The 23,092-nt window shown below is 44.3% G+C and overlaps 1 protein-coding gene and 1 long non-coding RNA gene across 4 annotated transcripts; one reads left to right on the forward strand and one right to left on the reverse strand.

Annotated features, from left to right (window-relative positions):
• Positions 1-3,938, forward strand: LOC119012183. The gene is made up of 3 exons (XR_005072388.1): positions 1-134; positions 1,599-1,658; positions 2,772-3,938. It is a non-coding gene; the product is annotated as an uncharacterized LOC119012183 (long non-coding RNA).
• Positions 128-23,022, reverse strand: dpf3 (D4, zinc and double PHD fingers, family 3). 3 transcript variants are annotated; one of them, XM_037085745.1, is made up of 12 exons: positions 22,553-23,022; positions 13,646-13,806; positions 12,042-12,149; positions 9,461-9,594; positions 9,252-9,347; positions 8,928-9,000; positions 8,377-8,418; positions 6,676-6,813; positions 6,462-6,590; positions 2,812-2,924; positions 1,790-1,871; positions 128-1,627 (listed from the first exon to the last, which is right to left on the reverse strand). In XM_037085745.1, the coding sequence occupies exons 1-12, from the start codon at positions 22,582-22,584 to the stop codon at positions 1,560-1,562; spliced, it is 1,176 nt and encodes a 391-aa protein (XP_036941640.1). In that variant the 5' UTR covers positions 22,585-23,022; the 3' UTR covers positions 128-1,559. The 3 variants fall into 3 exon arrangements, 2 of the variants coding, with proteins under 2 accessions (XP_036941640.1, XP_036941642.1); XR_005072387.1 differs by lacking the exon at positions 128-1,627 and adding an exon at positions 4,219-4,791 and having other exon boundaries at positions 1,857-1,871; XM_037085747.1 differs by lacking the exon at positions 8,377-8,418.
• Positions 23,023-23,092: the final 70 nt, after the last annotated feature.

Below are 23,092 nucleotides of genomic sequence, written 5' to 3' on the forward strand. Positions count from 1 at the left end.
CTAATGCTAAGGCTAACTAGCTGTACCCTGCAAAACAAAAATGCAGTTTATCTGTCTTTATGTTAGCTAGCCCGTCGAGGTGCTTTAGCTGTATCATGTACTGCGTATAGCCAGCATGCAGAGAATTTTAAGTGGTAAGTCTGCCCCAATTGTCACTGTCAACTATAAATGTTTCAAATAAATTTGACTTGACTTGTCAGGGAATGGGAAGTTTGATGGACATAGCAAAAGTGGCCAAGCTAACCAAGACGGGTGATAGTCGTTAGGTCCGCTCGTGCTTTTTGCTGCTTTAGTGAAACTGTCTGCTGCAGAAAAAGGCTGATGAAACAGAAATATCTGTTTGGGAACAACAAGGAAACAAAAGTGCTCTGATGCTAGCAAGGCTCAATATGCACGCTAGCAAGACAGCATGTAGTTAGCATTAGTTCATGCTTAATATAGGCGCAGAGCTCAAGCTTGTGTCTCAGTTGAACACCAGGACATAATGAGAGAACGAATGAAAGCATGTTTGCATGAAGTTATTTCAATAAATTTCAGCTCCTTTTCTTACTAATTCCCCACTGGCTGATAAAAATGCAATCACGTTACACATTTGGATGAGGTGGGAATAATTTTTTTGGGGGGCCTTACAGAATAGTTTGGGAACCACTGATTTACAGTAACAATGATCTCCTTGGCAGTAACATTGGACCATTATCAACAATAAATAAATAAGCTTTTCATTCCGTGTAAAGAAATGTTACAATTTCTTTTTTCTGTAGAGTGTCAAATTGAGCACCATGGTATTGTAGTAACGGTTAAGATACAAAACGCAGACGCGGATTCGAAATGTCACCACGCGCCGACAGGAATGATCGTCGGGGCTGTTTTTTTTTATTTTTTATCGCCGCCGTTTCCTCTTAGCGCCAGACATGAATCTCTAAACCTGTGAGAGATGGCATGACTTACATTGAGTCTGTCCAGATATATGAAAAGGGGATGTCACTGTAAAGTCTAAACACAGGAGAGGAGAGGAGCTGGAAGGAGAAGCTTAAACAAACATCAGTCAAACCCGGTCAGCTCCCCCTCCAAGCTGTAGAGCTCGAGCACAAACTCTTGGACCAACGACTTCCAACTCAAATACATTTAAATCATGGGGGGGAAAACATCCAGGGACTTTCAGATGTGTGGTTTCAAACCAGCATGTGTTTCACGTTCACATGCGCTACACAGTATTGGCCGTCGTGTTGCTTTGGCTTGTCCGCCGTCTGCCGAGTGGTGAGGTAGAGAAATGACTGCATGGCAGGCCTGCCGTTAGCTGACTTAACGGGCGAGATTGCATGCTGATGGCGTTTTGCGTCTGGGAGTGTTTGCTCGGCTTGTGTGAGAGCTCGAGGATCTACCCTGAGAGCCTGGTAATGCACTGGAGTGTGTGTGGAGAGCGTCTGCATCCGTGTGTGTTCGATTCTGTCCGAGATAACGTTGTTTTTTGTTTGTTTTTTTGCTAATGAGTAGGTATGTCAAACAGTTATACAAATATATATATATTGTGTGTATGTGTGTGAATGTCCAGGAGTTAGTTACGCTTCTCCGTAGGCTGAGGCTTTGTCTTTTAACAGGTCCAGACACACGTGGCAGCTCCAGCTCCCTGAGAAAGACGGAGAAAGAGAGGCTGAAACGTTAGTCCCCCCCCTCACTCCTTTCCATGTATAGCCTTTGTTTATAGCCTCTGTCACATATGCAGCACACAACGCATATATAGTGCCAACCAGCTGACGTATAATAAAACTTAGGAGCGTAAACGCCGTACCTTCTGGCGGCGCGGTCATCGGAGGCTTCAGGCAGTACATGTGGTATCCTCTGTCACAGTCATCGCAGAACAGCAGCTGGTCCTACATTTGAAACACACAATCAATATATTACATTTAGGATACGTGTAAGGGGCAGAAAAGTCGATATTAACCCTGTCTGGAAAAGAGTACATTTAAAAAACGGTCTGGCAAGTAGCACTGTGAGATTTCAGAGCATGGTGAGGCAGCTGATGTAGCTTCAAAGAGAACATGATTGTCAAATATGATAAAAATTATAATTATGATTTATATTGTAGCGGTACAGGGAATGAAAAAAACCTTCAGGTAGCATGAAACCTTATATAATCCACCTTTGTCAGAATGTTTTTTTTCTTTTTGCTTTAAAGGGGCAGTATGTAGTTTTGAATTTTAGTATTTACATGAGGTAATGAGGTAATAATACAAAGTTAGAGATATTTATTATTACCGCAACTAAAAAACAAGCAGTTCTAAGAGGGAAATAAGGACCCCAGAACATTCTTGGAAGCTAGAAAGGTGGCAGGGTCCGCCACAGGTAAACAGAGTAAAACAGCATGTAACTGTGTTGTCCTTAAAGGTCAGTTTGTTTTGACAGTTTATTCAGACATGAAAACAAAGATAGTTGGTTTGTTTAGGCATAAAAAAAATCAGTCAGTGATGATCTTTATCTTCTGATTCAAATTTCTTACCCACAACTACATAATGGACCTTTAAAGCCCTTTTTGTGTTTTTCTTCCTGTTTGTTTTGCTGTTTTTTATCATGTTGTAGATTTCTGTGGACTGCATCATCCGGAGTATCTCATCTGCTTGTCACGTATTATGAATTCAAATCGGTGTAATGTATCGCCTCTGACAGGCTGAATGCTGATGGCAGAAAGGTCACGACATTAAACAGAAAGCAAGTTGAGTTAAGTGCACTTCAAAGCAAATTCAAACGCCGTTCTGGTTGTATTATCCAAACAGGGACATCACGTAATGCTCCCATCTCCTACATCATACATACATCGTTCTCCGAGGTGCCGCAGATGCTGCAGGACTTGCACTCTATGCACTGCCACTGGTACGTCCTCACCGCCTGCATCATGTTGTCGGTGAACTGCAGACATGTGGGGTGACCTGCGGGGGACCGACGAGAAGAGACGAGGAAAGTGATGAAGACGGATGGAATGGATAGCCAGAGGATGAACAAAACAAATGCAGTCGTGTTTCTCTTATGTAACCGGTGAGAGACGCCTGTTTATGAGGCGGCCCTGGATTGGAGCTGACAGCAGACGCAGACGGACGGACACATCTAAACATATTTACATAATTCATCAAAAGCCGATCTGCATCATCTGCTTTAGTAATGTATCTCCTGTGTTAATTAAAATGAATAAATTATTGACAGTATTTCCCAGCGTGCGCAGATTTCTAAATTCTCCTTTTAGTTTATGCTGTGGAAAGAAAATCATTTTGCTTAAGTGATTCAATAAAATGTTTTGCCTTTGAGATAAATAAGATGCAAATTAAGACAAAATGATTTCTCCCTTCAGGATAAGACTGTTTATAAGAACGAATGATGACTATCAACTAGAGCAACAATTATGGTAATGAATTAATTGCTTTAGTCATTTCTTTCTTTCTTTTTTTTTTTTTTTAGCTAAACCCTTTTTTTGTTCCAGCTTCTTCGATGTAAGCATTTTCTGCGTTTCTTTCCCATTTATGAAAAACAAATGAGGAAATAATGTTAATATTTCAGTCTTGGACTGTCGATTTGAGTGAAATTAAATCTGAAGACGTCACTTTGAGCTCTGGCAAACTGTGATGTGCATTTTTCATATGTTTTTGACAGATTAGTTGCAGCCCACTTGTGTGTGTGATTCAAACATCAGTCCGCTCAGCTGTATGAAACTTAGCGTCAAAGGCAACCTAACCACAAACGACGGGTGATTATATATCTGGAAAAACCAAACACAAGCAGTGGTGTACGCAGGCAAAACGTTATCATCTGCCCATAAATCTACAGCTGTGACGACAATAAGAGCTTCGCAGCTCTGTCGGAGCGCAGTTATCTGCGTCGCCCTGGTATCAATGGGGTATCAACGAGCCATGAATGAGCCATAATCAAGGATGAAGTGATTTACTTCTGAACTGGGAAGGCAGCCAGAAACACTGAAAAATCCTGCCGGTGATGGGGGAACAAAGAGAAACTTGATTAAATCTGAAGCAGTTCAATTTAAAGCTGCTGGCTGCCTTTCCAGAACAAATGGAGGAATTAGAGTCAGGGATGAAATTAGCCTTGGCAGTTTCAAAGACGGGCCTACCAGCTTAAACAGATATCACTTAGCAGCAGGCGGGAGTAAGTATTTCAACTACCGATGAAAGAAAGGATCTAAAGAGAGGAGCAATGGGGGTGCCAATTGGCTCTTACCTCTCGGCTACCTGTCCTCTTTAGCCAATGGAGTGACTTAAGAGTCCACGTTCCACTGGTCTTGCTATTTTTAGTCCAGAATATAATAGGATGTAGCCGTGAAGTTTAGTCTATCATGTTGATTATCTCACGCAAGCGCTGGAGGTTAGTGTTTGTTTATGGGGAGATGGGAAAATGTCTTAATCCACATGTGCATGGTGAAAAAAAAAGAAGATGCCCATGTATCCATCAGGGGAAAATAACTTCCAAAAAAAGATGGTCTTCAAGGGGAGCCGCTGTAGTCCACTCTTTGCTTCTTTCAGCATTCAATCAATGAAAACATTTGCTCTGGAAATGCCTCTTATTGCCACGAAGTCAAGCTAGCCAGGACGTCCCGTTATCAGCCGTCCGCATCATCTTCATCTTCATCATCATCGTCTGAAAACAAAACGTCTTCCAGCTCTGCTTCTTCAAAGCCATGAAACGTGGAGGCGTCGCTGTCCGACGCACTGCCGAACAATTCTTCGAGAGCACTCGGCTTCCTCCCATCCTTCTTCACTCCTCCTCCTCCTTCTCCTCCTCTTCCTCTTCCAGCTACCATGAAAACATCAGCGTCAGAGCAACACAGACACAAAGTCCACACACTCTCGCAGCTGTTCTAACAAACTCTACCGTAGCAAGAAAACACCTCACTTGCTGAATTGAGCACAAGGCGCTGATTCGTGATATCCAGCAGAGGCGTCTTTGGGTAGTGTGAGGAGAAAAAAAAAAAAAAGGGTGGAGAAATGAAACAAAAATGCAGCCAGATGTGCCATAAAAGTAATGCATGGGAAAAAAAACTGAGAAAACAAAAGAATGAATGCATGTTGTCTAGAAAGGCAGAGGTCCTTACTGATTGGAGAAGCATGCAGGATGGAAGCAAGCAGCGGAGACTATCGATCAATAATGTTTCTAAGAAGGGAAACGGCAAAAGGTTTTTCCTGGAGTTTTTCGCTCACTTCTTATGGTCTACATGGCTCATTGATAACCCCTTGAAGAGACACAGCATCATGAGAAGCTCAATTCATTGCACGCCGTGAAATGTGTAATCACATCTACATCGTCAGGGAGAGAGACAGAAATCGACCTGTGTGAACAAGGATGACTAGTAACGAATGTGTCACAAGCTAAAATGAACTGTGTGTACATTACTGCAAACTTTGTATTAACACCATAATTGATCCAAAAGATATATCGTATGAATCATTATCTATTAATCTAAGTAGAAGCTCGATGCAGGGAGTTAAACTGCATCACATCTGTGGCCAATTTTAGTCCTTGTAACGAAAAATAAACATCGCAAGGAAGCGAAGGAACAGACATGAACAAGACTGTGGATAAAAAGGAAGTAAAGGGAAACAAAAATGAGATGTGTAGTAGACACAAAGTAAAGAGTCGGACCAGCGAAAGACTGATGTCTGATAATCCAATCGAGAAATACTTTGACATTTTGGGCTTATTTATATTCTGGCTGAGAGTTAGATCAGACAATTTACACCAGTCTTATGTCTGTGTGTTGAATAAGAAGCTACAACCAGGAGATGGTTAGCTTAGCTCAGCTGAGCTGAGCTAGAAGACTGGAAGCCGGGTGAAACAGCGAGCACAGCTCTGTCCGAGGGCAACAAACTCGTCCCACCAGCACCTCTAAAGATTACTGACTAACATGTTATGCCTTGTTTTGTTTACTCCATACAAAAAGCTCTGGGTGACAACAAGCCTCCAGGAAGTCACTGCACCCCGCCGCCACATAGTCCAGTACGTATAACCTCCTCTATTCTTGTTTTTATTACAATTCAGACTAAACAAACAAGATATGACATGTTGTTAAATTGCAGAAGTGCTGTTAAGAGGATCTTGTTGTCTTTGGATGGAGCCAGCTGTCCTCTTGTTTTTCAGTCTTTATTGCTAAGCTTGGTTAACCATCTGCTGGCAGTGGCTTTGTGCTTAACATACAGACATGAGAGTGGTATCAAACTTCTCATCTGAGTCATGGCAGGAAAGTATTTAAGAATATTTCCCAAAATACCAAATTATTACCCTTGATAACAGAGTGATTTGTCGGAGTGGTTTCTTGCTGTTCCATTGAAAACACTCACATGACATTCTTCTGATTCAATTGGCAGGAAAACGAAGCCATTAGCTTGTGGTCTACATTAATGCTAACATCATCGAAGACGCTAAGGTGTTAATGGAGCCCCTCCATGTTGTGGAGACTGGGGACTCACCGGAGCGCCCGCAGTCGGAGCAGGACACCAGCTCCTCGGCCTGGCCCGTCTTCCTGTTGGAGTCCTGGTCTCCCAGGCAGAAGTCACAGTAGTCGTTGGGGATGATGGCGCCGTCTGGGCCCTTCTGAGCTGTTACATGTAAGGAGAAGGATATATGAGCTGCTCTCGCATCCTTCTGTTGTTGCCTGAGATTAAACGGTCTCCGGCAACTTACGTTTGTGGTTGTCTGAATAACGTGGAGGAGACGGGGGCATCTCTGCTTCCTTTTCCTCCTCGCCCTCCTCCTCGGCCAGGTGAGTGTGGGTGTAGTGGTAGCTCAGGCCGGGCCGGTTCTTGTAGCGCTTACCGCAGACTACAGATAAAACATCACAGCCCCATTAGAAACTATTTGCAGAAACATTAGACACATTTACCATATAAGCCAACAAAAGCAGATAGAGGGATTCGTCAGCGTTGTTGAGAGGATGTATTACTGCTGCTAACTCACTAAGAAGAGGTTTTAACTGCTGCATATTCAAAGGTGTAACTTGTAAGATATGGCCAGAAAATGAAGGTAGCTAAAAAGAATATAGGAGGAAGCATAATGGCTAACTGATGCTCACTACACTCATTGCTTCAGATATATACGGCAGTAGCTACCTGCCGTTAGCTAATTAGCCAGCGGGAGCGAAATCAGGCTCTGAGAACGACAGATGCTGGTTTGAAGACAGGGAATATAGTATGGAGGTGATTTACAGTAGCATGAGGCGGAAAGGACAGAGAGAGAGTCGGGAATCGGAAGTGAGTGAGACAGTCAGAATATTTTTATTTAAACCAAACCAGAGGGGATTGTGGGAAGACAAACCAAGACTGTTTTGATGAATTTCAATTTGTTTAATGAAGTGTGTTTTAACGATAAATTTAAAAAAGACAATTTGCTTTAATTGGGATACAATTGTCGGAAAAAAGTTGGTTACATATAAGAGTAAGTAATAAGCCTCCCAGCTGAAACTATGGGGGCTGTTGGTCTACTGCCTTGAGTTACAGACTGATATCACTTGATAGGGTGGGCCAGGGGCTAGCTTGTTAGCATGCTAACTTCAGTTGGCATCTGTTTTTTCACTTAAATTCTGGCCATATCCTACATATTACCCCTTTATTGCTACAAATGCTATGCACATGGAAGTCTAGTGTATAGATATGGGGACAGGATACAAAAGGTGTGTCTGCTTAGAACTGATTTCAAAAACAGATTACGATCAAGCAAATCAACACAAGACGAGAGCTTGACAGACACTGTTTCACCCTGCTGTACTCTACTGGGAAGCCAAGGAAAGATTCTTTCTACTAAAAATGTAAAATTCTAGAATCTATAGTCTAATATTATCATAATTATCTGGGTTATTAATAATCATATTGGAGCTGTAGCCATCATAGAAGTTGGTAGTTAAAGTAATTTCTGTCTCAGCCAAATTTGGATCTTTTTACCGTGAAGCAACGGAGCTTCAACATTCCACTGCGAACTCACTGCCAATCCAGTCCTGAGGTTAGAAAACTCCATATGGAAAATTTTAGGAATCTACCCCGTGTACAGACTTCTACAATGGCTACATCTGTGGATCACGTCACAGCTAGAGAGGCCTTAAGAAACATGCATCTGTCAGAGTGACAATAGCTGCTGCTGCTGCTGCTGCTTAAGCATTTTGTGGCGCATGCCTTGCAAAGAGGAAGCATTACGGCAGATGGCGTCGCGCTAGTGTCATGCAATGCTTGCACTGAACGCAGGAGCGGACGCTTCAACTAGCATAAAGCATCTAAAGCGTTAGGCATCTCCAAGGGGTTAGCATTGAGCTAGCCATTCCCACAGCCAGATGCCCATTAGCAAAAAAAAAAAAAAGAAGCCCTTAGAAAGACAAGATGGCGACAGGTTCGATACCTTCTTCAGCCTTTTTTGAGTTATGCTTTTGTTTGTATCTATCTGGAACAGAGAAGACACAAAGCAAACAATAAAGGAAAAAGACAGAACAGAACAAGACACAAAATGAGGATGAGATTCAGTTTGTTCGAGCGAAGGGGGGGCCCCTATCTCTGTCCACATCCCCATGGCAATCAATTCCTGGGGGATTCTGCCCAAGTACGTAAGTGGCATGCTAGTCAGGTCTGGATTAACAGCAAACTCTTTCTTCATGCTGCAGAGGACTGCTCATAGAAGAGAAGGAGAGGAGGAGGGGTGTCACTGAAAGATGAGAGAAAACGACTAGTCTGCTGGTTTTCTCTCTGTGTCTGGAAACAAAACATAAGAATTTGGAGCAGGCATGTAGAGAAAGGTTACCTGACAAGGAATAATAAAGTAAAGTAAGTGTAGCCAGATCTAAGGAGATCTAAGGAGAGTCTCTCCACTTACTTGAGCTTTGTGAAACACTGATTTTTAATTTAAACGTGTAAACTAAAGAGGCACGGGAGGTACAAAGTTTTCTTTTCCCTTACTGTCACAGACGAAAGGTTTGTCCTGGTCGTCCGTGTTAACGGGCTCTGTCCTTCTGCGAGTGGATCCTCTGTTCTGGATGAACACACATTTGGGATATTTAATAAAGAGTGCAGTACTTTTATTTTACATTTGATTGAATTCAAGATTATCTTAAAAAACGTCTCAGATGAAGCAAAGCTCTTGACATGTAGCTCAAGTTCAACAGCGGGGGAAATAAGTTGTCACACAATACACTTAATAGATCATATTGTGTATCGAGGAAACTTCTGTACTCTTTTACACCACACGCACAAATATATATGCATGTCTGAGTAGACACTCACTTTGCCTCTGTTTCTGTTCTTTCTCTTCGGAGTATCCAATTCAAAGTCGTCGTCATCGTGGAAACCGTCCCCGTTTTCCTCCGCCTCCAGAACTCTCTGCAGGGCAAACATTCAGAAAGAGAAAGGCTCAAACTAAAGGCAAGTTGAGCTCAGAAAGGATGGCTTAACTTTGGATGACAGTGGACATGATTCGCGTGACAAAAACATACCTGTATCTCCAGCAACGTCTCCTCTTCCTTGCAGATGTTGTTTTTTTTCTCCAGCAGATTGTCGGCCCTCAGGAGGGCCTCCAAGGCTGTGGCCTCCCCCGGGGGACCCTCACGCTTCGGGGCCAGCTCGGCTTCTGAGGAGGTGGCGGCAGAAGAGAGAGAAAGAAAATGAAAACACCACTTGAGATGACAGTTTACAGTTCTCCATCCTCAAAGGCGCTTTCTGGCTGTAAAAGTTAAAGCGGTTGTTCCTCTGGCTAGTTTTCGTGCCAGATCACATAATCTGATTTATAAAGCTCTCAGTTTTGGATGAACAACATGCAGAGAAGATTGTGTAGACTCTGTGTAGAGTTTTACAGATTCAACATCAATAAAAAGGAAGGTTCAGAGTAAGTCAGGAGGAAATGATGAACCAAGAATAAAGAAAAAAAAAACAAAACACACTGCTCATAGGTCTAAACTACATCTCCGGTATCTCACTACTCTTTTATCCTCTCCCTCTTTTCATTTCCCGGGAGATGAACTCGCTGCAGCGTTGACTCTCTGTCCTCGTCTTTGAACTCTAACACCCGGATAAAAAAAACACAATGAGAGTGGGGATGTGATAAGAAAGGGAAGGAGGGAGCAGGGATACTGTTCTTATTGAACACAGAGCTGCTATACCTCTGCGTCTCCTCTTCTCCCTCCTCCTCCTCCTCCTCCTCCTCCTCTTATTTCTTTGTTGGGCTCCACTTTGACACAGACATTTCCTCCCTCCCCACAGTCCCAGAAACCTCTCCCTCCACTCTTCGGGGGCCAACTGAATGTGCTCTGCCAGCAAAAAAGACCCCCTCCGCCCCTCCAACCCCATAAGAACAAACGCCCATGCACTCTCACACGAATCATATTGATCTGAATCCACAGCTAACCTTAAAGGGCCACGCCACCCATTTTACACATGAAGTGTTTACAGTTTTTCTTACTTGAGTGCTATTCAACCGCTGAAATGTTTTTTTGTTTTTTTTTTCTCATAATGTCTCCTGTGGTTTTCTGGAGAGCTTTCTGCCACTTGTAAAACTAACCTTGATGATGTCATAGTGATGTCAACCGGGTCTGGTTCTGTGTGTTTTACGCTTGGGGGTGCGGCAGCTGAAAGACCTACGCATTAAGGAGACAGCTGCATAATGAAATAATCTGCCGAGTTGAATTATGGGAAATGTAGAATCCATACATTTTAAAGCTTGACCCATACCTGGGATGATAAATCAGGAGATAACCTTATAGGAAAGCAGTAATAAATCTCTGGAGTGTCCGTCTAATGTTGAGCAGGAGACATGAGGTAATTCAGGTTACGAATAAGGCTGCGAACCGTTTCGGTGAGGCCCTGCTCGATAAAAACACAGGAACGTGCGTGGCATCACTGAATGATCTGAAGCATATTCACTGTCTTCTCGACAGGGAAAATGGCTGCTGAGAGAAGGCCACTCAGATGTTCAGCTGGGACATGAAGATCTACAAAACAAAAAAAGGATTTCGATTCTGGTTTCAAACTGCACGACAAAGCCTCTGTGTATCACACACACACACACACACACACACACACACACACACACACACACACACACACACACACACACACACACACAAACCTCTCTGCTCAGGAAGCATTAAATAAACATAAAGCATTTCCAAAAGCCTGAAAGGGGAGCACTCACATTCCTCTGTCGTGTTATGATAGATATCTGGGCCAAACTGCAGAATCGGATCTCTGGAAAACAAAACTGGAGACTTCTCCTCTCTCTTTTACTCTCGGCTACAAAAGGCTTTCCTGCTCTTGTCCGCTATAGTCTATCGCTAGGTTTTCTGTCCTTGTGCGTGCTTTGTTTGAGGACTTTCTTTTATTATTATTTTTTTTCCACAGAAAATGTCGTCTGCTTAAAGCCGAATCGTTCGAAGCTCTGGAGTATTGTATTGCTCCTGGAAGACAGCGAGGGGGGAAACAATAGTGTGGCAAAGCCGAAACAAAGACTCGCCTTCATTTCTCCCCCTTATCAGGTTCCTGGGGCATTCCTTTGCAAAAAAAAAAAAAAGAAAAAAGAAAAAAATCCCCTATAACACACACATATGCACGCATGGATGCACACACCCACATACACACACACCTCATAAGACTCACTTACATTCTAATGCCTCATGGACAAATGATTATAGAGGCCCAGTTAGGGTGCTTCTGTGCTGCAGCGGAGAGCCGGAGTCATGTGTGGGGGTGTTGTGTGTGTGTGTGTGTGTGTGTGTGTGCGTGTGTGTGTGTGTGCTTGTGTATGTGTGTGTGCCAAAGAATAGAGAGAGGAGGCATTGATTCAGGGGAGAGAATGAACCTGGAGACCTGGCGAGAGAGACGGGCTAACCAGAGCCAGATGGTCAGATAGCGCACGTTAACGTCGCCCGAGCACGCCTAAAGCCTGCGCAACACAATGTATACATGCATTCAGATGAAGGCGGGTTGGGTGGGTTGCGACAGTTAAAGGGGGCTTTACTGGTCACTGCAGCGGCCACGGGGTTCACTGTGGACGCGTGTCAATGTGTGTGCCGTTTGTCTTACCTAGCCGGAGCTCGCACAGGCGGAGCTGGGGATCCAGGGGTGGGTGGAGTCGCCTCTTCTTTCTCCAGCAGCGAGCGGGGTAGGTATACATCTGTCCTGCTGCCTGGCCTGGACACACACACACACACACACACACACATTCATGTACACAGACGTACACACATGCAGAGACACAGGCACACAGGAAGAACTTTAACAACCACTGGCTAGCGTACAACTTTAACAAAACTTGCATTGAGACCCCTGAGCAGACATAACACACACACACACACACACACACACACACACACACACACACACACACACACACACACACACACACACACACACACCAGAGTGGGTGGACTGGTCTTATTTTCCTGTCACCTAATATGTCCAGACTGCAATTCATGAAAATCCTGCTGTTATATCACACACACAACCTGAAATCTCACCTTATCTTATCAGACATGTCAGTATATAAATGTAACTTATCATGAGGATGGCTGCTGCCCTGTCATTATGTAGTAAAACAGACTTCCTCTACTTGAACTAAATATTTTCGCCCTTGTCTCTGATCATGTTTCCGCCATTAGTTTTGACCAAGATGGACAGAAAGAAGTGTTTTTTTTTTCTTTTTTCTCAGCACCGGCAGAGAAAAAAAAAATAAAAAATCAAGAGAATGAGGGGGGAGGGATAGAACCTAGAATAAATGCATATAATGTGTGTTAGGTCTGCCACAAAGTATAGGGTGTGGCCTGAAGGGCTTTGCATACGGGATGGAGTGCAGGCTATTTGTGTCCAGCTCTCACTAAAGAGCAGATTGTTCCCTTTGGCTCTACAGGCGACCCAGATGTGCATAAAGCATTCTGACTGCTCGTCTCTGGACAAATCTGCAAACGGTAACTCAAAGAATATACAGAAGGTGGTGGTGGTGGTGGTGGTGGTGGTGCAGGCCTAAGAATTCTCTATCCATCCATATTTATGCATTTCTGCTTATTCGCTTGCCTGCTGAGAGTGACATGAAAGATTGATAAAGCGCTCGGTGCAATCAAGATGAGCTACAGCCTGCAAATGCTTCACTTAGCCGAGCTGTTTCCTCCTGTTTCCAGGATATATGCAAAGCTGAGCTAGCCAGCTGCTAGCTATGGCTACATATTTAGAGTGGAATCGATCTTCCCATCCAAGTCTCGACAAGAAAGTTATGTGTATTTCGAAAATGTCGAACTATTGCTGAAAGATATGCTGTCCAACATTCCTGTATTAAAACGACAGCATCACATTGAGCTGTAAACTTACATCATCTTTTTCATGTTAACGTGTGTCTCATTTGTTTGACTGGGGTGATAACTTCCGGCAGAGAGATAAATCAACACTACATAACTCTTGAATAACTCTGGAGAGAGAGATGGTTGATTGTTGAGTCTCATTCCCAGACAACAACTCCCATAATCCCACTCTACTAGTGTTTTCTTGTTTTGTTTGATTGAGAAACCTCTCGCAGCAAAAAAAAAAAAAAAAAGACACACTGTGCCTTTAAATATAAGTTAAATTAGTAATTACTGTGATGTAATATTGACAAAAAAAGTCACATCAGTGAAATGAATTCTGCATGAGAGGATCACCTGGCTGGCGGTGGCGCTTCTCCATCCAGATGTAACAGTTGTTCTGCGCCACGCCGGTCTGCGAGTCCAGGAAGGGCATGCGGACGCTGCGCTCGGCACAGAGGCGAGCATTGTAGCTGCGACAGTGTTCGATAGCCTCCCTGTAGAACTGGTCGCCGAGCCTGAGCGCAGACAGAGGGACGGTCAGAGAACAAGCAGATCAATGGTTGAAAGAGACGAGAAGACACAATAAGAAGACCTGCTGTGATTTATTCAACTCAATGCATCGCTCGTTATCATCTACGTCTACATAACCCGCCCCATTCATTCGACATCTGACCTAAATTTGCCGTTTATTTCATTGCCTCACTCATGTTACCCACAAGTAACATTATAGTCGTATTTCTGCCATTGATCGGAGCTTTTTACAGCATGCTGCTTCGATTTCTGCTTTGTGTGCGCCGAGTCGTTCCTTCTGCTGGAGTCCTATCAGCTAAACGTTCACATTTTTCTGGGGACGGTTAATGGCAATAACATGTGCTGGGCGGCCGGTGATTTGGTACGGTCTGCAAATCAAGAATGAGCCGGGGCCTGTTTAGTGCTTCAGCTTAATATAAACGCGCCCAGACTTCTCTCCGTATTTTGGCTCAGTTTGTTGTGTAAAGTCTGGATTTGCTGCCTACATCAGATGCAGCACAGACAGGATCATCTACAACAGACCGAGCACAGCAAAGGGAACGGGATGGTGGGGGGGGGGATACAAGAAGGTAATGACGGTAACTGTGTGATTAGAAGACATGTTTCATCCTGTCAAACTGATAGATAAGTGAGAGTGCCGGCTCAAGGTCCACACGGCAGATGAGCCACATGCACAAACACACACACACACCATCGACCAACATGAGAGTATAAATCAGGAGGTGAGCCATCAATAATCTAGAGTCTAGAGGCAGGATTTTTTGCCGCTAAGATCGTTAGAAACGGATGGAATGAACCCAGACCAACACATCTTCGTGGGAGATAAAATATGAACCTTGAGTTGGTTATTGTTTTTTAAAATCACGTAGCTGAAAAGATAGAGGGCAGATAGCTCTAACGGCCTGTTCCTTCAGCCAACAGGGGCACACATGGCTCCACTTCGCAGTGAGGAACTAGTCATATAGTATCGCCTATGAGCGCAATGAAGCCAACTTAATCAGGGACAGGATGGTTGGAAAAAAAAAAGAAAGAAAGAATGCCAATATGATTTCTTGCTCTTGGGGATTTTCTATCTGTTTATGTGCACACATGTCTATCTGCCTGCCCATCATCCTGTCTCTCTGACTGGCTCTGTGGATTCTCTACAAAGATATGTTAAGAATGCCAAGCTGGACAAAGACCAGCGCTCTGGTCACACTGAATCTCACAAAGATGTGCAGTGTTTGGAGTTTGGTGAGCGGGGGAGTAGCAGAGGGTGGATGGACGAGGAAGAGGATGAGAGGGGTGGGAGGAGGGTGAGAGGTTGGGAGTGAGTATTGCGACATGGGGTGGATGTATGGATGAGGGAGATCCGAGGAGGAGACACGTATGAGGAGGATACTTGATTTGTGGTTGAAAAGAGGAAGCGAAATCCTGATTAAAAAAGAGGGAGAGTGGGAGCGCTGAACATGTGGAGAACAGATGAAGGTTCCCGTCTCACAGCTGAGTTATAGAATTGTCCTCATGCGTCTATAATGTGAATTACATTTCAATATTGGCTACCGACTGCCGCATCTGGACAAAGATCAGACATGACTGGGAGATTTGTTGCTTTTGACATTGGTTGATGGGTGGGGGCTCAAAGTGAACAATGTGGAGGGAATAATAAAAAAAAAGAGTTGGAAATACATTCTGGGCTATATTTTCTCAAATGATAGAAGCTCATGAAGCTCATAAAGCTATCACTTGCAAGAGGAAAGGCTACAAAATAATGATAAACAGAAAGAATGACTCTTTGTCCTCTGAAGGAGAAGTTTAATTTGAAACAATGACTCTCTTAAATCTACAGAAAGTATTCTAAACCTTAATGAAGCAACGATTTTGACAAAATGTGGCTGTCTTTTGTCACTGAAGTCACTGCCACCAGATAACAAATAGTCTGGTGTGTACAATATGATAACTGTATTAGGTGCTGGTAGGTATTTTTTCTACATTTGGAGAGAGCCAGGCTTGCTTTTTTTTATCTCTGCTAACAAACTGTAGCTAAGCTAAGTGAACTGTCTGGTGGCTCTAGCTTCAGTATCTACTGTGGTATCTATTTAGTGTTGGCGGATGTTTTTCTAACCCCTGACAGTCAGGCTAGCCATTTCCTGCTGCTTACACTCTTTATGCTAAGCTACGCTAACTGCTTCCTGCCAGCTCCACCTTCATTTGTGCCAAACAGATACAGGTGACGTTAAGCAGACTTTATACCTTTGTCAGAGCCAGGCTAGCTGTTTCCCCTTGCTTATAGTCTTCATGCTAAGCTAACCTAAGTGACCCCTGGCTCCAGCTTCATATTTGCCATACAGGTACAGTATGATCGTATTTAATAGGTGTTAGCAGGTATATATTTTTTTAAACCTTTGGACAGAGCTAGGCTAGCTGTTTACCCCCTGCCAGCTGTCTTTAAGCTAATATAAGCTATTCTGTACCAGCACCAGCAGGCTAAAAATACTGCAGGATGCTGTTGTTATCTTCTCATCTTACAAGCAAGAAAGTGACTAAGCTAAATGTCAAGCTAATTGCCGAAAGGTATTGATATCGTTCTCTCACTCGGTGAACTTTTTTGAGTGAGCTGAGAAACAAGTGCCGCTGATTTTGGACCACCAGCCTTCAAAACTGTGTAATATGTGTTTCCATGAATTATCACAGTGGTGAGGAGGCACTTGGCACAGCAGGCTCAAACCTCTGCAGTGGCTTCATGTGCACCATCAGAGCCACACTGTATGTTCACAGTACATGGTCTGGGCTCAGACGCGTCTGGCATTTGCTGGCTGAGGTTTTTTTGTCGGAGGACCCACAGAGACGAAGAGCGCAGCTGGTGTTTCTTTGGTGATGCGTGTTTTTACAGTACCAACCAGCAGTCACCGCGATCCGGACAAATCCAGGAGACTTCCTGTCACATAACTCACATTCCCCCGAGGTGAAGCGCAGTCTTCTGCTTTTACTATTTGTTGCCTTGAACCCCAGGCCTTTTTTTCCTCCTCATCCTGTCTTCCCCACTTTTCTTCCTGCATGTGTCATCCCGTATCACCCGTACGTTTCTGTCCAACTACAAAGCGTCTGTACAACGTCCCCTGGGCCCTGGCTTCATAAACTCTTACGTAAGCGAGTGTGCCTGCTGCTTGTTTGAGAGGTGTGTTCCGTGTGTGTGTCTGTACGACTGGGAGACCATCTGTCCATGCGTGTCCTGAGACCCCCGCCTACCTTCCCCCTCCACCCACCCCCTCCCCCGAACCCGATTCAACCATCAGAGATCGCGCTGTGCTCCCGTTTGTACCCATTAGTCGACTTTCATGTCTGATCTGAGTGATGGCGCTTATGTAAGTCGAGTTTTGCATGTCGAGGGCGCATTCCTCTCGGTCAACAGCTTCCTGGATACTGATGGAATCTGCAGTTGCTGTGTGTGTGTGTGTGTGTGTGTGTGTGTGTGCATATGTGTGTGTACCACTGTGATTGTCTCAATTGCTCCCATACTAGCACAGAGGAGCTTTGTAAGTGTGTGACGCTCACAGCACCGAGGCAATGACGGTCAGTGATTCCAGGTGAAAGGTCACAGGGACGGAGCGTAAATACTTAAACTCACACTCAGCAGAGGCAGCTTGACAAATCAGCCTCCTCTGTTGGGACTCCTGCTGTCGTTTTCAACCCACTCAATCTCGCCATCATCCCGTCACGTATGTCTGTTGGTAATATATTGCTCGCAGCACCTTCTCTTCCTCCTTGCTAAATAGAATAATTCATCACCGAAAGCGCTCATCAGTGGCATAATAAATCGCTGTCATACTGTCTTTCCACACTCTACGTCTACACCGCATTTGGGTCATTGGTCAAGCTGAAAATGCCAAACATTCACCAGTCCCAGCTTTTCCACTATGATGATTTTAATCATATACAAACATTAAGTACATATTTTTGGTTTCAGATTATTGGTCAATTCTGAGAAATTATATATTTTTTTCTCCACATTTTATTAAACAAACATTTAGAAAAAAAACCCTGTTGATTAATTTGGTATTGTATTTATTTTTGGTGTCTTAAGTGATGTTTTTCTTCAGTGGGTAAAAGTAGAAGATAAATGAGTCAATTAAGCATTGATAAAATTTGCCTTGTGCAGGAGCTGTTTTGTTCGTCTCGTCCTCCTCGCCTCAGCAAACCACAATCACACCTTTGTCAGTCATTTAAATGAGCGCTCCGCTTTGAAGGCTGAAGGCTGAGGTTTGTACTGTAGCAACCGCGAGACCCCCGGAGACGACACACGCAAGATTTGTAAAAATAAAAAAAAACATATTCTATTTATGTTTTGTTACTGTAATGTGTGTTCATGTGAGGAAATCTTGGGTCGCTGAAGAATAAGCTAAACTTATTCTAGTTCTAGTTCTTCAGCGCAAAATCAAACCTCAAATTAGATCAGCTGGTCAGACTTTGCTTTTGGTGATAAGTGTCAGTGCGTGCTGGGATTCCTGCAGGTGTGTCTGCAACAGATTTAATATGACAGATGAACTTGTGACTTGTTGGATTTCACAGATTAGACGTTACAGCCTGACACGCGGTAACTGACAAGGACCACCGATCAACTGCCGAAACCACAGTGGGACCTTTTCCAGCCGTGTTTGTGGCCGGGTTAGCTAAAAACACGAGCCTGAACTTAACCAAGTGGTTTTTGTGTTATAGTACATGAGATCATTCTTGAGATAAAGACCACTTTTCGATTCCTTGTTTTCTGTGTGTGATGTCATGGGAATGTGGATCACTCTGATAAATTTGAGGAGAGTCTTTGGTTTGCATGTTCCACACCACATTTTATCTGAAGTGTGTCATATGAGTATGGGGCTCGTCTCGGTCTCGCCCTGCCCTGGTCAATTTCAAAAAAACACAAAAGTAAAAAAAAAAACCACTGCTGAGCTGATAACAGCCTTTATGACAGACTTTACAGGCACATCATTTCTTAGCGTGTAGCACTGTTTACATTTTGTTTATGTGACCTCATTCAGCTCACTGAGTCAGAGCTCAACTGTACAGGCAGCAAGCTCCACCACAATACAAGCCTGGCATGTATCACTTCTCACAGATACATCTTTCTAACAAGCAGACAGAGTCTAAAAGGAAAATCTTCAACGCATCTCACTGTGTCAGGGAGGAAAGAGGTTTGCTACAGATTAGGCAGAAGATGGCGAGGAGAGAGGAAGTTCACTTTTGGTTCAGGAATATGTAAAGAGGCCCCCAAAGGAAGTGCAGGGCCGGGCAACGGTATGTGGGCACTGATAGGCGTCTTTGTGGCACTTTGCAGGGCGAGAAGAAGAGGGGGGGGGATGATGAGGAGGAGGAAGAGGAGGAGGAGGAGCCAAGGAGGCAGAATGGGGAGGGAAGAGGAGGGGTCCGATATGTCCCGGGGCACACGTGTTCCCTTTCAAACCCTGTCACACTCATTTTCTCTCAAAACGCACGGATGTGTGTACGCACGAGCGCACTCATACACACACACACACACGTGCGCGCCCGTCCGTGTGCAAGCGGACGCACAAAGGGAATGAAAGGGAAAGGTGCAGAGTGTGGTCGGAGATGGAGGGGGGGGAGACGTAGAGCGAGCAGAATAGGAAAAGGGTGTTGCAAAGGGGAAACCCTGATTCAGATGCTGCTGCTGTTGTTGTGGCCCGGAGGGGGAGGTGGTGTCGATTGGTGGAGGATGTAGAGACGCTTGCGAGGTGAAGGAGTGGGAGCTGGAGACCTAGGCTGAATGATAACTCGCTTCAAGTCAACGTGGGGGGTGGGGGGGGGTGGGGGGGGCGATGATGTGTCTCCAAAGAAAAAGCTATCATTTTCATATGTGAGGGATAACATCCATATCTCATCCACTCCACATAAAGAGAGAAACATGTGCCAGCTCCATGTGCAGAGGAGGGGGGGAAGAAAAAAAAAAAAGGATTGATCACTGCATGGAGCTTCTATAAAAAAAAATTTGTAAAAAAATGTTCCTGGCCATTTAATTCCCTGTGCCTGGAAACCATTCCCGGACATTCCCAGTCCCCGGGGCTCGGGTAGACAAAGGCCAGAGTTCGCCCCTGTGCTGAGAGTGTAGTATAAATGTATGCAGTAAATGCAGCCAGACAGACAACCCCCCCCCCCCCCCACCCACACACACACACACACACACACACACACCCCTCCAAACCTCCATCACTCACTTATGTTCCCTCTCACGCAAATTGGGGGAAGGGCGGGCAGCTACACAACCGCCAACGCATGCAACAAACACACGCAACAAAAACACACACAGGTTGACCCCCCCCCCCTCTTCCTCCTCCTCCACGCACACCATCTCCTTTAAACCTCAGTCCTTTCAGTCCTCACGCAAACACAGAAAAACCACTTCCCAACCTGATCTCCTTTTGTCCACTGAAACTAATGACAGAAAGGTAAAGAGAGGACACGTCACGCGCACGTAAACGCATCCCCGCATGAATCCACGCCGCTCATTTGAATACTTCTCGTGTCAGCTTCTCGTCAGGTCCCCGTCGCGCTGGCGGATCACAAAGCAGCCCTTGTAGGAGCAACGAGCGTTTGAAATAAATCAAGTAAATATGCGCGGCGGTGTCTGGAGAGCCAGGCGCATTTACTGCCGGATGGTGACGGCTGTAATGCCCCTCTCGGAGCCGAGCGTGGGGCGAGATTATGACCATGTTATTGAGTGCGTATGATTTACCGTCCACATCCCGGGGACAGATGACAAGCTGGGCCCTATTGTTTCCAGCAGACTGTGGACTCAAACAGCCTGAATGAAGCAGACCACAGCCGCCTCTCCCATGGCAGTAACTCATTATGTTACAGGAGATCAGCTCACATACATGCATTACAAGTTATCTCTTGTATTATGGTATGTACTTGTGTTTTGGTTGAATGGGTGGAGGCCTGAATCCAACCTACACATGCATACATTTACATTTTTTGCAGATATTGAATGGGGTCAGGGGCTGTATGATGGGCAGATGGGGTCCCCCCCGTCTCCTCTCCTCCCCTCTCTCCCCTCCATCCCTCCATCTCTACCTCAGCATCAGTCTGTCTGTCTTTACATGTACCTCTCTCCCTCTCTCAACAGATGGACCCCGGAGAATACTGGGACGCTCCTAATCTGCTGCACACACACACACAAAAACACACATATATATCCACATTCTCTGAAGCCTAATCTGTTTTAGCAGAATACAGCAGCTTAGAGACGTTTTTTTTTTTTTTTTCCCCCTCAACCGAGTCCCGGGTGTACGGTAAGATATTTTCGGTTGTCAACAAAGAGCTCCACAAAACAACAGCATCACGAGTTCTCTCATCCTGCCCTCCCACACCCCCTTTTCGCTCTCGGTATTAATACACATAATGAAATCAAGCACATTAATGGTTCTGAGAGGATGTCAAGCTGATAAGGACGGATGCAGAAGTGGAAGCAAAATGATATTATGCGCCCCGGTGTTGCCTTACACACTCTCCTGCACGTGTTGCTTTTGCCTTTTAATTTCTACAACATTCCGTGTTTGCATGTACATGTTGTATACGCACCTTATTCCTGCTGTTTGAATCCCCTTTTTGTATTTGTTTACACTCTCAGTATTTGCTGTTGCTGCTTTAACGCTCAATATTTACTTATTTACTTTACTTCTGTAGTGGAACCTCTCCATTACAGGAGTGTATTTGGGCAACCGGAGTGACAATAAACGTCTTGGATTTATCAGCAGCATCGCATCCAAATGTGTAAATAAATAAATAAAAATCTCTCTGATTGTTTGAAACACTCATATGTATCTCTTGCACAACAGATTTTAGGAGGGGATAAGTGTCTCAGTCTCTGCACATTCCACATGACCAGTGGTAAACATCTGCTGTCAGCCAGCAGCAAGACAAACATGCATTCACTAATATGGAGCGAGCTGAGAGTTATGGGTGCACACACACACGCACACACACACACACACACACATAAAGAGGGGGGTTTATCAAACTAGATTGAACACATCTGCTTCTTTTATTTGCATTTTTTTTTCCTCATAGGTGACACAACGCTGATGCAAGGATCCCACCCTGGCACCGTTAATGGATTAAAAATGTCAAACTTGAGGGGAATCACACGCCCCCCTTGATTCTGTCTTACACTGCAGGGTTTTTTTTTATTCTTCTCTACACGCATGAAAGCAGATTATCACTGTATCGTACCATGTAATAATGCCCTGTGCATTGTGCATTCAGCAGCAGCAGCCAGAGTCGCCGCTCTCAATGTGCGCTTTGTGACATTAATTGCATGAAATTATCTATGCAAATTCACCCGTCCAGCGCTGACAAAGAGCCCTGGCGTGCAAAACTTCTGTCAACCAGCGTTTATAATAAAAGAGAGAGAGAGAGAAAAAAAACACAGAATGGGGACGATGGCAACTTTCATCAAAGTCCACGGGTCGACATTTACGCGCGGGTGTTTTTTTTTTTTTTTGGGAAATGTTTCCTCTGCAGACTGTGCATGCTTTCATATCAGTCTTACACAACACATACACACACACAGCCAACGGTAACAGCAGATAACACACACACGGAGAAGGTCCGAGCACAAGGCAAAAGTGTTTCATTTTGCGCGTTTCAGCCTGCACACATCATGCGCGCGTCGCCGCATGCACGCGAACAATGCAAGTGTTTCTTAATTTGAAAGAAAAAAAGAAAAATTGTACTTACGATTTCAGAGGATTATGAATGACAGTCGCCATTTTCCTGCTGGACTGTAACGTAATATTCTAAATCTCGGTGTAGTTTGGGACCCTTATGGAAAAAAAAAACAAAAAAAAACAGAAGAAACACAACAGCCAATGCGGTCCTGGACACTGTGCGCCCTACCAATACAACAGCAGCATCAAGACACGAGGCGTGGCTTCATGGAAATGTGTCAAGATCAATGTGCCAGTCCTCAGAGTGCTTATCATTTCATCAGATTACAACCTGCCTGTCCTTGTTTTAGTGGAAACAGCACGATTTGAAATGAGACTGTGAAATATAATGAGCTCTGTCATAGTACAATCGATTGTTGTGGTTGTGTTGGCGCTCAAAACAATAAAGCTTCAGCCTGTAAACAACCATTTAAATTCAAACCATCAGTATTAATAAGTTGTACATTCAAATGAAGCGCGTTCGGGATGTATACGTGTTGTGCTTGTACTTTTAAAAGTCTGTTTTTTCTGTCAATCAAATCAAATAAACGAAATTCCTCCTTTATTATTC

This window comes from Acanthopagrus latus, chromosome 22, assembly GCF_904848185.1.
Source record: "Acanthopagrus latus isolate v.2019 chromosome 22, fAcaLat1.1, whole genome shotgun sequence".
Lineage (NCBI taxonomy): Eukaryota > Metazoa > Chordata > Actinopteri > Spariformes > Sparidae > Acanthopagrus > Acanthopagrus latus.